Source organism: Acomys minous, assembly GCF_964271855.1.
Source record: "Acomys minous genome assembly, chromosome: 15".
Classification (NCBI taxonomy): Eukaryota; Metazoa; Chordata; class Mammalia; order Rodentia; family Muridae; genus Acomys; species Acomys minous.
This window is the reverse complement of record NC_140497.1, coordinates 65,056,838-65,073,032: the sequence shown is the minus strand read 5'-3', so window position 1 is coordinate 65,073,032 and position 16,195 is coordinate 65,056,838. Positions and strand designations below refer to the sequence as shown.

Here is a 16,195-nt window from a genome sequence, read left to right as displayed (position 1 = left end):
CAAATTTCATTAGATACAGTACCTGTGAACACAGACAAGAAAAGACAGAAAAACTTAAGATGACTTAGTAAAGGTTAAATATAACTTTAGTGAATGTGAAAAAAAAAACTGAGTACAAAACACTCAAAGAAGCAAACTTACTAGGTCATTGTAGTCTCTTTCTTTCTTTCTTTCTTTCTTTTTTTCTTTCTTTCTTTCTTTCTTTCTTTCTTTCTTTCTTTCTTTCTTTCTTTCTCCCCTAATGACATCTTTAAAAGCCAGTGATATTATTCAATTAATTAGGTTAAGGTTTTATGGAATTCTGTTAAAACTACTATAAGATGTGTTGGGAATAGAGTTCAGATGCGGAGTACTGATCATGACCACTATACTGGGCTTGATCATCCACTTGTAAGCGTTCCCTGGTTACTTTACTTCCCCTGAGTAACAGATAGACAATGCTGAATTTTAATCTACATCACCTCTAATGTGTTCTATTATCATTAATAAGCTCTCCTATATGGGTCTGCTAGCCATGAAAATTACATTACTATAAAAATCAGCATTGGATGCTATAAAGAGCTGTTTCAACTGTTACTCTTCCAGATCGGATGCTAGTTCCCAATATCAGTTGGCTCACACCTGCCTGTATCCTCAACTTTAAGGCACCTAACACCCTCTGGTCTCCACAGGCACATCCACACATGTGGAAAACATACATACACACACACACACACACACACACACACACACACACACAGATATAAATAAAAAATAAATTTTTCTGGACCAGCCAAAAGGCTTAGGGAATCTGGCTACCTGCTGCCAAGCCTGATGACCTGAGTGTGATTCCTAGGACCAACGTGGTAGAAGACAAAAATAGGTTCCCACAAATTATCCTTTGATCTCCACACATGCACGGTTATGTGCATGTGGGTACACACCACACACACACACACACACACACACACACACACACACACACACACACAAACACAAGTACAAATAAATGTTAAGGATTCATTATTTGCCTGTGAACTGCACACAAGGTTTCCTGGTTAGTTTGAGTCAATTTGACACAAGATACGGGAACCTCAATTGACAAAATGTCTCCATCCAGTTTTGTGTAGGCAAGTTTATAGGGCACTTTCTTAATTAATGATTGATGTGGGAGGATCCAGACCACTGTGAACAATTCCATTCCTGGGCAATTCCTCCTTGGTGTTATAAGAAAGCAGGCTGAGCCAGGCTTAGAGAGAAAGACAGTTAGTAGCATTTCTCCATAACTTCCTTCTTCTTTAGTTTCTCCAGGTTCCTGGCCTGAATTCCTGCCCTGCCCCTTCCTTCATGATGAACCTGTCAGCTGCAAAATGAAATAAAACCTTTCCTCTGTAAGCGGCTTAGCCATGCTGTTCATCATGGCAATAGAAAACTAGATAGTATGCCATTAATGTGCCCAATGAAAGAAAATCAGCAATAAGATTTCTTCTTCCTACCAATGATTAAGAAGAAAACTTTTATAGCTACAAATTTACTGCTTGTCACTTAACAATGATGGTACTTCCTAAAGAAAGGAATCATTATTTCATCTGTGGTTGTGTGCATGTCACTGAGGAAACTCACAGAAACCCAGACAGTAGAAGCTCTGACATCCCTATATGCTATATATACTGTGTATTATAGAGTAATGACATGTTGCCTAGACTAAGTAAGGTTCGAAGTTGTAGCAAAATAGTGTTTGTGTATCTGAACACATCCAACCACATAAAATGCACAGTAAATGTACCAGGCAAGAGGAACTTTACAGATTCATAGTAGCATTACAAGACCACAGTCTTAACCTTGTCATGCATAGAATTCCATGATGCAGCACAGATGTGGATACATATTACATAGCTTGTGGTCTTCATGGGTGCAGATGGGCAAGTGTGTGTGTGTGTGTGTGTGTGTGTGTGTGTGTGTGTGTGTGTGTGGTGCATTGGCACTCATATGTCTGTGAGTGTATGTGTATGTCGGGTATGAATAGATTTGTGTACAAATGTTTATTGTATTATTGTCAGAGGATAACCTTGCTGGTTGTTCCTCATGTCCTCCTCCTCCTCCTCCTCATTCTCTTCCTCCTCCTCATCCTCCTCATACACCTCCTCCTCTTCCTCATCTTTCTCCTCCTCCTCCTCCTTCTTTAAACAGATTCTCTCCCCAGCCTGAAACTTACTTAGAAGTCCAGGCTGGCTTACCAGGGAGTGCCAGGGATCCGCCTTTCTCCACCTTCCTGGACAGCACCAAGTTGCAGGTGTAAGTAGTTTGAACTTGGGTCCTTAGCCTTAGAAATCAAGCATTTTACAGATGGAGCTACGCTTGCAGCCCCAGCTTATGGTCTTGGGTTTGAAATGTAACTAGAAATATCCATTTGCTTAGCGAATAGGCTATGTCTTTCTGCGGATTGTTTGTTTACCTGTTAAGTGAAAATTTCAAACACAGAGATTAAACTATAAATCTAGAGTTACCCTAACCTCAGCAAGTTTCAAAGTTTTCCCTAATACAAACACCTAAAATCAATTTCTTAATTCACTATAGATAAGAAGCTCATTATAAGTTACAGGTAACATTTTTAATGAGACACAAACTGGTTTATACTCTGCAGTTTTATGAAGTGTTTGGAAAAACAAGCTTGCAATGATTTCATTACTCCAAGGCACGCAAACTCTGTAATGAATAGCTAAGAGGTTAAGAAGGCAGGACTGGATCTGTGAAACACTTGGTTTCACTACATGGCATAACTGAGTGGGAAGATAGGAAATAAATATCAAAGAATGTGTAAGAATATCAACAAAAAAAATGAGGTTAAATATTACAGCTCCTAAGGATAGGTATTGGAGGCAGATAATGTCTTAGCTGTGACTTTGACTTTTTGTAGTTACACTGCACACAGAGCATGTGTTTAACATGCTGAGTATACGGTTCCTCTGCAGTAAAATGGTGATCTTCATAATTCCTAGGGAGGTTCTTGTGAGAATGAACACGCTAATGTATGTTAACCTTTAGCCCATGGGATTAATGGCATGTGGTGGCATCAATAAATCTTATTGATGCTAAGTAAGTGACTTGGGAAAAAAGTGTGCATCTCACATTTCAGAGAACGAGTTTGGGCATTGATCTAAAGCAGGACCTATTAAGAGATCATGGAAGGTCTCTTACAGGAGGAAAGATAGAACATGTTAATGTTTACGTGGACTGAGAAAGCAGCTATTTTAATGCAATCAGGTTGTATTATAAATCCCTGACATCTTTACATCATTGTCCTGTTAAAGAAATGCAACTTGCCAACAAGTTCTGATGTTGTAGAACTCCTCTCTTGAGAGACAGTTTCCATATCTCAGGCTGGCCCTGACCTTATATGTACTTAAGGATCACTCTGAACTTCTGATCCTCCTGTCTCCTCTCCCCAGTGTTTTATTACACAGAAGGACCAGTATGCATGGTTTCTAGTGTTCTAGGGTGAAACCCACAGCTTTGTGTATTTTCAGTGAGCATTCTATCAACTGAGCAGAATCCCAGGCCCCGTTTATGCCTTCTGTGGGGGAGTTTCTTTCTAAAATCATATTAAGGTCATTAAATGCATTTCAATTCTGCATAACCGTTTAAGTCAAATATATAGAACATAACTTAAATATGATGCAGATATATATTACACATTCATATGATATAGAATAGCTAGCAGGTATGCCTAACTATGTAATTCTTCATTATGAAAACAACCAGATGACTAATGTAATAAGAAATATTTTTATAGCAGCCAGAAAATTCTATGATTACCAGAAACCTCCAAATATAGATATTAAAGAATCATGTTTTCCATCTTTGAAAATTTATGAGAGAAAAGGCAAACATGGAAAAGCACATCTTTTTATGAAAATGTGTGTGAGCAACTTCTTATTTATATGGAAGTGATTTCTGCAGAGGATATTTCAGAATAAATCTTGCAGAGGCTTTAGGGTTGTGATCCTAAAAGAAAGCTGATGAAATACAGGAGACTGAAGAGACAACTATGAACTATCTCATTTCTTTAACAAATTATATTAAAAAAAACCCTACAATCTGACATTTTATCTTTGCTTTCATGTTTCACAATCTGCAATTTAGAGTATTAATGTAGGGTTTCTAGGACTATTTTAGAAATGACATCTCACCTATTGTGTATTTTTCATAAAATTTCTTTCTAGAACTGAATTCTACATATTTCACCAAGATCTCATTATGCAAACAACGTAGAACTGTCTCAGTTCAAAGACGGTTTATGCATTTCATTTCCTAAAATATCACTGTTCAAGAACAACAACAACAAAAAATGGTCAGCAGGAGCCTTCTCTTTTCACAGAGGCCCCTGTAGAGATAATAATTTATGAAACACAACTGAGAGTTCAGTAAACCTATATACTGAAATTCATTTTTCTGAAAAAAGAATGTTAGTACATGAAATTCACTCAATTTTAACCATTCACATGCCATAATGACTCCAAATGAAATTTTATCCTGCTTCATTATTATTTCTAAATTGGAGTTCATTTCTTGTTGGCCAAAGTTCTCTCTATTTTGGAAGTGTGCACACTTCCAGCTCGTGAGTAATGTGCTGTTTCTTGAAATAAGCATGGATGAGCAAGCTCAGAGCTGTCTCTTGGCACAGTAAACCTGCTGATCCCCAGATATTTTTCTCCTTCTGAGACATCAAAGGAAGTTGGAACCTGGGATTTGTTTATGATCCCAGGTGTTCTCTATCTCTGGCAGAAGCTGAATATCTAACAGGAGACTACAGGATTTCCTGTGTGATTTTCACTACAAAACCCCATGAATAATTAACTAGTAAGATAAAAAAAAAAACCCTTCTCTGATGGTGAATCTTCCTTTGGGATAAAAAGTCAGAAATTGCTCCATTTTAGATTATTTCATTCTTCATTATTCCTGAAGAAAAAAAAACCCATTGCTGTTCTATATCATGACTGATCTAAAGGCTGCAGACATACTCCTTGGGATTGTATAAAATATATTCTGAAGTGCTTCTTAATTCATTGCCTCCATGTACTCTTCAGTCTGAGCCCTGGGAATGGATATGCTTCTGATTTTCGGTTGGTTGACAGTACGTAAAACTTAGATATGATTACTTTAATCACACTGAAAAAAAAAAAAAGGACCGATTCTGATGTTATTTTGCATATAAGTGTATAAAATTTACCTTCAACTTCTACTTGCTCAATCTTGCAGAGATTCAGAGTGAACATACCATATCCTCTGTGCTTTTCTATGCATGGCATGTTCTTGCATTAAAAACATTGTTAATACAGGCATTCATGTACAGCATCATCGAAATTACACATCATCATACTTAGATGCTGTGAGGACGTGCAATGAAGGAAGTGTATGAATTTGTACATGTCACATCTGTTACCTTCTTAATATGTATGTGATTTTTTAATGCCACCACAGAGAATTTGTCAACAAGTTAAAGAGCAATATCTTTAAAAAAGAAAAGTATAGGAATATACATACTATAAGGGACACATTCATACTGCACTTCAAGGTATTTATAAGTTCCTGGACATGGGTCTGGAAAAACATCAGGACCTGCCACCACTGCACACTGGGTTCTGTTATTGCATCTGAAATCAAAAGAAAGAAAGAAATAGTAAATTTATGCAACCTTAAATCATCACAAGCACCAACACTGATGTTATTTTCTTTCCAATTACATAGACTCAAACAAGGCTTTGCTGACTGAGGACTTCAGACTTATTAAAGGAGGACCTACGGTGTGCTTTAAAAATTAAAACACAAATACTTGATCTGTGTATTGTGCTTACAGTAACATACACTTGCTTGAATAGGGCAAACTTTTGATGTACCACTTAAGTATTGCGGAAACAATGCAATGTCATTTATAGGGCACTGGCAATGTGAATACTGGGAATTTTTTTAAAAAGATGAACGACCCAGTCCCATTTCAAAAACCATGCTTAACAGCATATAATGAAATATCTTATTAGACGGTTGTAAATATTCAATGAATGTGATAAAATACTTTGTATATAAGTGAAAAGTTATACTTGAGACCTTCGTCCAACATAAACTTAGTATCTAAGGACCAATGAAATGGTTCATCTGGTTGCATTGTTTGGGGTCAAGCCTGGTGAATTGATTTTGATTGCCAACACTCATAAGGTAAATGGAGAAAATCAATTCCTCTGACATCTTGGAATGTGCACACATGTAAGCACATGCACCTATGAGCATGTCTTAAACTTATCACTTAAATATAAAAATCTTTATTTTTCACATTTGCTATTAACTGCATAAGTAATACCATTTTGAATAACGGATTCTTTTCATTCCATCTAATAATGACACCAACATCACAGATTACATGTCATTTATATTAATATTACGTAATTCAATAATATTCCTTTACATTTCTGAAAAGAATGAAAACATACTACTATTATAGCAAATCCAAACTCAGGCACTTGCCAGGTAAGTGGATTAAACCAATTTGGGATGATTTATCCTTGAGGAAAAATAAAATATAATTAAATTCAATGGCCTCTGAACAAGAGTCTAGCTCATAGAGGCCTCATTACTATACATTTTTCTCAGAAACTTTCCAGGTTCAGTGATTTGTCCATTAGTAAACTAGCGTTAAGGGTTTCAAAAGGCCGTAATGTTGGCATGGTGTGTATGGGATGGACACACTGACTATTCTGTTTTACATTCTTCGTTACTCATTTCAGGTATGCAGAGAACTTCAGCCTGACATTAGTACTAGCTTTTTCTTGTGGCCTTGTTTGTTTGTTTGTTTGTTTATCTGTTGGTTTGTTTTTGTTTTTAGTGTTTTTTTTTTTTAAGACAGGGTTTCTCTGCATATCCTTGGCTGTTCTGTTCTCGCTTTATAGACCAGGCTGGCCTCAAACACACAGTGATCTCCTCTGCCGCCTCCTCCCTGAGTGCCAAGATTAAAGAAATGTGCCATCGTGCCTGGCTCTTAACACTTTTTTAATTGCTTCATTCCTTGATGCAATCCATGCTTGGCACAGGAACCAATTTGATTTAGAGCCCCCCCCGCAAAAAAAATTGTATCTACTTGAGGCTAACACTTCTCAGGTTTAAGGAGAATTTTATTTAGTCCCAAATTAAAATGGAGTAATTATTGGCTGTCTCAAGCTGAAAATATGTATTTTTGTTATGAGTCAAAGATTAATTCAAGTGAAAAAGACCATATTCAGCCAAGCACTTAACCCAAAGAGTTAACAAATGCTAATGTTCTTTTCTCCAGATGTGCCATCTGCTCTCCCAAACAGGCAACTGTATCTTAATATTAAGGTAAATGTGACTGTTGTTTAGCATGCAGGATAACCGCACCCTGTGCTGGAGTAGCTTTGTGAAATACAACACCGCTTCCTTATTACAAAGAAAATCTATCACATTAAATCACAGGGTGTTTGTAGCGACACCAATAACAAGTTCACATACTACACAAACTACATGTAGATTATTTATCTATACTAAAAATTTAAACAGCCCTCGCGTATAGTTTTAGTTACCCTTTTGTCTTTTTTTCCCCAAGATATTTATTATTTTATTAATTTGTTCTTGTTACATCTCAATGGTTATCCCATCCCTTGTATCCTCCCATTCTTCCCTCCCTCCCATTTTCCCCTTATTCCCCTCCCCTATGACTGTGACTGAGGGGGACTTCCTCCCCCTGTATATGCTCATAGGGTATCAAGTATCTTCTTGGTAACCTGCTGTCCTTCCTCTGAGTGCCACCAGGTCTCCCCCTCCAGGGAAAATGGTCAAATATGAAGCACCAGAGTACGTGAGAAAGTCATATCCAACTCTCCACTCTACTGTGGAGAATGTTCTGACCATTGGCTAGATCTGGGTAGGGGTTTAAAGTTTACAGCTTGTATTGTCCTTGGCTGGTGCCTTAGTTTGAGCAGGACCCGTGGGCCCAAATCTGCCTATCATAATGTTCTACTTGTAGGCTTCTAGGACCCTCTGGATCCTTCTACTTTGTCATTCTCCCATGATTCTCTCATCTAGAGTCCCAATAGGATGTCCTCCCCTCTGTCCCTGTTTTCAGGTAATTGAAGGCTTTCATGGGACATGCCCCTTGGGCTAATATGCAGATATAAGTGAGTATATACCATTTGAGTCTTTCTGCTTCTGGATTAACTCACTCATTATGATCATTTCTAGCTCAATCCATTTGTCCACAAATTTCAGGAATTCCTTGTTTTTAATTGCTGAGTAGTATTCCATAGTGTATATGTACCACAGTTTCTTTATCCATTCTTCTACTGAGGGACACTTAGACTGTTTCCATGTTGGACAGAACATTCTCCACAGTTGAGTGGAGAGTGGGATATGACTTTCACACGAACTCTGGTGCCTCATATTTGACCATGTCCTCTGGAGGGGGAAACCTGGTGGCACTCAGAGGAAGGATAGCAGGTTAGCAAGAAGAGACTTGATACCCTATGAGCATATACAGGGGGAGGTAATCCCCCTCAGTCACAGTCATAGGGGAGGGGAATAAGGGGAAAATGGGAGGGAGGGAAGAATGGGAGGATACAAGGGATGGGATAACCATTGAGATGTAACAAGAACAAATTAATAAAAAATTTAAAAGAAGAATACTACTTTCTATTGTGTATTCTAGGATAAATCCAAGACTTTTGGTAAAAGGCCTCTCTCATAGTAATCTAAACTTAGAAATGTTTACATATATCCTATGTTGCATTACTTTTAGTTGATGTCATTTTACCAGTTTATTAACTAATGAAATTGTATACATGTAAGATATATTCTATAATCTTTTAATATATGTACAAGTAATAAATTGGTTCTCCCACATATCATTCTTATGATGAATATATGATCATCTAACAGACTCACATCTTTCTCTATCTGAAGAAATGTTTACCTATTCTCATTGCAAACTTCAGAAAACATAAGCAAGGCCATCATTCTGCAAACATGATCTCCAGCATCCTGTATTTCTAAAACTTTGCATCCTTTGATCAGGATCTGTCTCTTCCCACCACACCTGAAGAGACAGGCAACCTCCATTGTATGCTCTTTCTTTCAGTAAGATTATTGGGTTGGTAGCCTTGGAATCGGGCTTTAATATGAACAAATCCACAGAGAAAACACTTTCAGTACTGTAACAGTGTATAAAGTGTAACAGTGACTTCTAAGCCACAGTCTTTCCATCGTTGAAATCTGTAACATTTGCTCTGTAGGATTATGAATATTTTCACCTAAAAATAAATGGAATGGAATCTGTGTTATTTTACTACTATGTGCATATGGCACCATTTGGAAGCTCGACGGCCTTCACTTGGATGTAGAGTGAGCCACAGAACTTGAAGTGTGTATTGAATTCATTACCTGCAGTGCACTGACAGTCATCTTGCTTTCTAGAAGAGTGAACAACTGTAGCCACAGAACCGGTTATATTACATAGCGTGCTAATATATGTATCCTATCATATGTGGATTTATTTCATACAACCCTCCTGTAATGTATACCACATATATATTACTTCATTTAGTGCTTCTATACTACATGTCGTGCTAATAAATACATTTGGGGAATATGAGTTACAAGGTATGTTAATATATATTTTGTATGCTGTATGTATGTTACAACCTACCATGTACCCCACTTGTCCTTCCTAAGTGCCTCGCATGTCCCCTTTTCCAAGTGCTAACTAAGAAGGACTTTAATAACTGAATCTATTTTCTGGAATTTCTTGTGCTATCTTATTGTTTTGTTCTTAACTTAGAGGCAATTTTCATGTTGTTTCATGAGATTGATGAAAAACATTCCTTTGTTCTCTGAGCTACAAAAATATTTTCTATAGCATATCTGGGCCTCAGGTCAAGGATGTCATAGAGTTATTTACTTCGGAAAAAATAGTTTTGAGTTTCCAAACCAAACTTTATAAACAAGATACCAAATAGAGACAGAATAGCACATTGAGAATAAAAAAAGACATTTAATTCGTATGGTATATTAAGAAAATTATTTCAACGTGCAAAAGAAAATTCATGGTACATGAGGAAAAATTTCTTCAGCTTTTACACAGTGATGTTTAATAAAGGGCCAAAACACATTAAATAGTAAGTGGCTTTCTCTGTATGTATGTATGCATATGTGTTTGCATGTACTACACACATTTTATTCACTTGAATGCTATTAAAATAATTGAAGGTGAATGGAGAGATGGCTGAGCTGTCAAGAGCACTTGCGGCTCCCCATGCGACCTGGGGTTAGATTCCAGCACTTATGTTAGGTGGCTTTCACTGCCTGGGACTCTAGGTCCAGGACCTGATGCTTCTGGACTTCTTAAGCATCTGCTTTTATTTGCAAATATTCTCTGCCTCCCCACATACACACAATTAAAGTGATGAAAAATAACTCTTAAACATAATCCAAAAGTAAGTATAAAGTGGAGATGTATAGGCTTAGGGTTCTTGTGTAATTGAAGTGGTGATTTCTGTATTCCTCATATCTGATTGCAAGCCTTGTATTGCAGTACAGGTAGAAATTATGCCAGTTTAGGAAAGTGGCATAGTACGTTCACTGCTAGACTTCAGGATCATGCCAGATATGTATATTTGGCTAGAATTATAGCACCATGCGAAACATTTCCTCATATTGACCAGGCTAAAAGTCCAATTAGACAACTGCTGGTTGCTTCCAAGCTGTAGGTGTCTCTACTGTACCTTTGGGAATATCTTGGTCATTGTTGTGGTTTGTAAGCTTTACAACTAGGTAGGAAAATTGATTGTTTTCACCCCTTGGCAGCTTGCACCACTCCTCAATGTACTATGTAAGGTAATCTTCCAAGTCCTGTGTTTAAAGTGTTTGATGTGTTCATCAATAGGATCTTACCTTTAAGTTTTAAGAGGCAACAAAGAGCAATGGAAAATCATATACTTCACTTTAAAAGTGTGTGTGTGTGTGTGTGTGTGTGTGTGTGTGTGTCTGTGTTTCTTTGGGTGAGGTTCAGGTTTAAGTGTGGTTAACATATATAAGGAGGTCAAAGGAAACCTCAGGTGTTAGTCTTCAGGTACCTTCAACTTTTCCTGGAGACAGGTTTTTTCACTGACTTGGGATTGCACTACGTTGAAGAGCCTGCCTAGCTCATAAGCTTTCACGCCAGTCTCTGCCTCCCAGCAGCACTATGCCTGGGATGACTGGAGTGCTCCCATGTCTGACTCTTTTATAATTATTATTTTATTTTTTTACATATACATTTATATTATTGGACAATTTTCATTTTTATTACAATTTATATTAAATATTATTTACATATACATTATATTATTACACATTTCTACAACAAATTATCTACAGCAAGAAGAACCACAAAACAGTCAGGAAAAAATATATGTGTGTGTGTATGTTACATTCATAGTGTTTTGGCTATTTTTGTTTGGCAGCTTTGAAGAAAACATCCTTCTTATCTTGGTAAGTCTAAAATTCAGAATGTAAATCAATATCTATCATATCTCCTCTCTATCAACTTAAAACATTTGTCTAGTCCTAAAAACATCTTAACCCCTAAGCAGCTAAGCTACCTGGACTTTGCCTTTTACCATGCCTGACTCTTTACGAAGGTCTCAGGGTCCAAATTCAGCTTTCTCATGCTTGCAAGGCAAGCCCCTATTGATTGAGCCGTAGTGTCCTTTGTTTGTGGATTGTTTAATTAAAAGGAACATTTCAAAATTGATAACTAACATCCAAACATTACTAGTCAAATGCATTTATAAATTCCTAAGTAGACCTTAGTATTCAGCTAATTATGTCGCTTAATTAGGAGAATGTTTGAGGTAGACACGGGCTTGCAATATTTTCGAAAGTGCAGTTCCCATTTAAGTAATAATTTGAACTAACAACATTTTGAGAAACAAGTAAAAGGAAATTTGTGATGCCATGTTCTGTTTGTTTATGTCCATATATCGTGATTATTTTGATGCTTAAAAGCAACAGGTAAACTAATGAAGATATAACACCTGAAGGATAAGATATTTACTTAAACTAAGAGCAATCAAATAAAAATAAAACATAAAAATGGCTGACCAAAAAAATTAAATCTGATAAGTGTTTACTTAGGAATTCAAATTATTTTAAACAATTTTATAGGTAATTAAACAAAGCATTCTGGTTATCTGGGTTCAAGGTAAAATAAAGCAAAGAGCAGCTACGTAGTTTAGGAAAATGCACTTTCCTCCCTCCCACTGAATAATCGTGTCAATACATTTTATTTCCGAAGAGTTTTAATTAAATTTCTCTTGGTTAATTTGAATAATAATAAAAAATTATATGCAGGAAGTTATGCAACACAAAACCATCTCCATTTTTGAACAAATGTATTTCTAGCTTTGAAAAAGACCTCGCTACAGATAGATAATGGTAGAAATATATCTGTTCTTCTTGTAAGTTTCTAGGATCCTCTGGATCCTTCAACTTTGCCATTCTCCCATGTTTCTCTCATCTAGAGTCCCAATAGGATATCCTCACAAGCCAAGGACAATACAGGCCGTAAACTTCAAACCCCTACCTGGATCCAGCCAATGGACAGGACATTCTCCACAGTTGAGTGGAGAGTGGGGTATGACTTTCACACGAACTCTGGTGCCCCATATTTGACTATGTTCCCTGGATGGGGAGACCTGGTGACACTCAGAGGAAGGATAGCAGGCTACCAAGAAGAGACTTGATACCCTATGAGCATATACAGGGGGAGGAGGTCCCCCTCAGTCACAGTCATAGGGGAGGGGAGCAAGGGGAAAATGGGAAGGAGAGAGGAATGGGAGGATACAAGGGAGGAGATAACCATTGAGATGTAATATGAATAAATTAATAAAATAAAAAAAATTTTAAAGCAAAAAAAAAAAAAGAAATATATATTTTTAAGTAAAAAAAAAAAAGAAATATATCTGTTCAATACTTGAAGTAAAGATAATGGAGTATAAGTAGGTATGGTCAAAGAAAGTATTATTATTCTACATAAATGTGCTTAACATTATGAAAAAGTTTTGAATCCAAAGATACTCTCAGATGGTAACAACAGGGCACACTCCTACCATTGTGCTTTATCTGCATTGAAGGGCAGCACACACTAAGTCATGGAGAAAGGCAAGCAAGTTATCATTAGACAAGACATGCCAGCATGTATAAAAGCAGAAGACGTGGATGGTAACCTGTTCTATAAACCCTCCTCTCCTACTTCCTATAGCCTCCCGTGCCCTTCCTCACACCATCCAATCAGCTCTGTATCTCCTGAGTCCACTCAGTCTACAGTGTGCAGCTTCTCACTCAGCTTTGCCTTACCACCACCTTCCTTCATGTACATGATGCTGCATTTTTAAAATTTTCAAAATAAAAAATGAACTCATTAGCATGGTATGCCAGACTCTTCACATATACCATGGACTTTCTGATTAAATTAGTCCCTGGAGATTCTAGAATGGAAAAAAAAATGCAAAACATAAATATTTGAAAGTGAATCTGTAAGCTATAATGTTTTTCATTTATGTGTTATAGAAAAGTATGAAGAAATTAAATAATTTCCCCAAGGCTATGAAACAATGAGGACCATGGGAAAAGAACTAAATTCTCTTTAGTCCCAATTTACAGCATTTCCATTTTCTTTCTTTATAATACTGTTTGAATAAAAAATAGAGTCTATTAGATATTATGTAGCATCATCAGCCCTCGTAATCTTTGCTATCACAGATTTCTTTTTAGAGATAAATAAAGATTTTTACATTTAATCAGCATATGTTGAAAGACTACCCATGTACAGTTGCAAGAAACAAAGGTATACTAAACAGCTATGTGCTGTAAGGAGCTCAAAACCTAGAATGAAAAAAAAAATCACATGACCTGATAACTAGTATATATTGGATTGGGAAAAAGAACAGGTATGTATATGTATACACAGGTATACATAGGTACACACAGGTATGTATGTGTATATACATGATAAGTGATGCGAAAATACACATAAACCTAATAGTCATGGATAAGTGTTTAGCTGAATCCTCCGACAGAGATGTTTAGTTATTAGCCCTTGAGACCTCAGAATGCTACCTTTTGTGTGTGTGTGTGTGTGTGTGTGTGTGTGTGTGTGTGTGTGCGTGTGTGTGTGTGCGCATGATAGGCTTGCAGTTGCAATCAAATTAAGATCAGATCACATTGAAGGAGGATGGGCTTTTCATCTAATATGATGAAGCCCTTTAAGAAGAGGACACCTGGGACACACAGAAACAGACCCACAAATGGAGAATGGCATGGGGTGACAGAGGCAAACATGGAGGCAAACATGGAATGGAGTAGCTACAAGCCTAATGAGAAGTATATTCCCTAAATCCTTTGAAGACCACAGAACCCATCTGGCATTTCAGCTCTTCTGGCCCCAGAGCTGTGGAAGAGAAATTGTCTGATTTTTTTTTTTAAGCCAAGTTCACCACACCTTCCCAAAGTAGTTCTGGGGTCTACCACACATTATGTGTCAAGAATCCAGAATATGGGAGTATGTTTGGTGGAAGAATTAACACCAAAAAAATGATTGCTATGAATTGGATGTCAATCTGTTTGGTGAGATTTCAAATAGATAAGGTATAAAGTATTTCTGGCAGTTCAAAAGGCCAGCACTCAGGAGGCAGAAGCAGGAGGACCCCCGTGAGTTCACAGTTTGTATGGTTTACATAGACACAAAGCTCTAGGATAACCAGAGTTATGAGGTAACAATCTGGCTTTTAAAAAATATGCTGAACTTTTCACTTTTTATCACCGTTTAACATAGTGTAAGGTATGGAGAAATCAGTGCATTTAAAAGTAAATAAATAAAATTTCCAGTACAGAGGAAGGCAAACGTCTTGGCTGCAATTGACCACCATGGCAGTTTTATTCAAAGTATTAAATAAAAAAAAGACAGACATTTGCCCAAAGCCAATTCAATACTTAGATGAATACTCTTCAAATGTTAAAGGTTTTTCTTTCTCAGGGTGTTTGTAAAGTTTTATTCCTTTATTAGTTGTTAACATTGGTAAGACTTATGAGTATGCTCAAGTAAGCATTTTACTACAGAGTGAAATCACAAAGAAATTGCTAATGAAGACTATTAGACTGAATTCACTGCAGCTCTTAAAAAGGTGCTTTTCACACATATGGTTTTTGAATTACACACAGAGATTGGGAAGCAGTACTGCATAAGGTAAGAGCATTAGCTTTGAAATTGGACAAACTTGAGAATGAATCATAGGTCATTACCACTATTACAGATTTTCAAGTTATTTACTCTCCTGTGAGTCCCAAACTGCTCATCTTCATAACACAGATAGTTCCCGGATTTCATAGGTTACTGAATGAATGGATGGGAAACGCATACAGTTCGTACTCGTACAATGATACTCACAGAAACAACATTGCTGATGGTAATGTCTAGAGGAACAGAAGAAAAAGGAGGAGGAGGAGGAAGGGGCGATGAAGCAGGATGGAATGTGGGAAACTCAACAGAAGAAAGTACAGGCTCAGGGCTCATTTAGAAATGTAGTGATACAGAAAGCACTGACTTCTTTTTCTTCCTTTAAAATTTTTACAATTTGTTTTATTTTATTATATTTTTGAGACAGGGTCTCTCCATGTAGTCCTGGGTGTTTTAGAGTTTACTGTGTAGATTAGGCTGACATCAAACTCACAGAAATCCTCCTGTCTCTGCCTTCCAGGTAGTGGGATTAAAGGTATGCCACCGTGCCCAGCCAAGAACCACTTTCTTTTTATTTTATTTTATTAATTTATTCAGATTACATCTCAATTGCATTCCCATCACTTGTATCCTCCTGTTCCTCTCTCCCTCCCACTTTCACCCTATTCCCCTCCACTAGGTCTATGACCGAGAGGGACCTCCTCCCTTGCTATCACAGACTATCAAGTCTCATCTTGGTAGCATGCTTATTCTTTCTCTGAGTGCCACCAGGCCTCCCCACCGACAGTGACTTTCTTAAATCACTGTCATGTTCCCATTTTTCTCTGTACTCCTAGATACACAGCAACTAACTCACAGGTTTTCTTTAGACTATACTCAGATCACATGACTACATGATAGAACATAAGAGGAAGAATTCCACAAAGTCCAAAGTGAAATTTG

General features: G+C 37.1%; 1 protein-coding gene across 26 annotated transcripts in view; it reads right to left on the bottom strand.

Annotated features, from left to right (window-relative positions):
- ADGRL3 (adhesion G protein-coupled receptor L3) overlaps positions 1 to 16,195 on the bottom strand; it is a 737,803-nt gene that overhangs the window by 329,980 nt on the left and 391,628 nt on the right. For all 26 annotated transcript variants that reach the window (XM_084758697.1, XM_084758684.1, XM_084758710.1 and 23 more), the window contains one exon: positions 5,524 to 5,633. In XM_084758697.1, the coding sequence (XP_084614823.1) occupies positions 5,524 to 5,633 (110 nt within the window). The remainder of the gene's footprint in view (positions 1 to 5,523; positions 5,634 to 16,195) is intronic.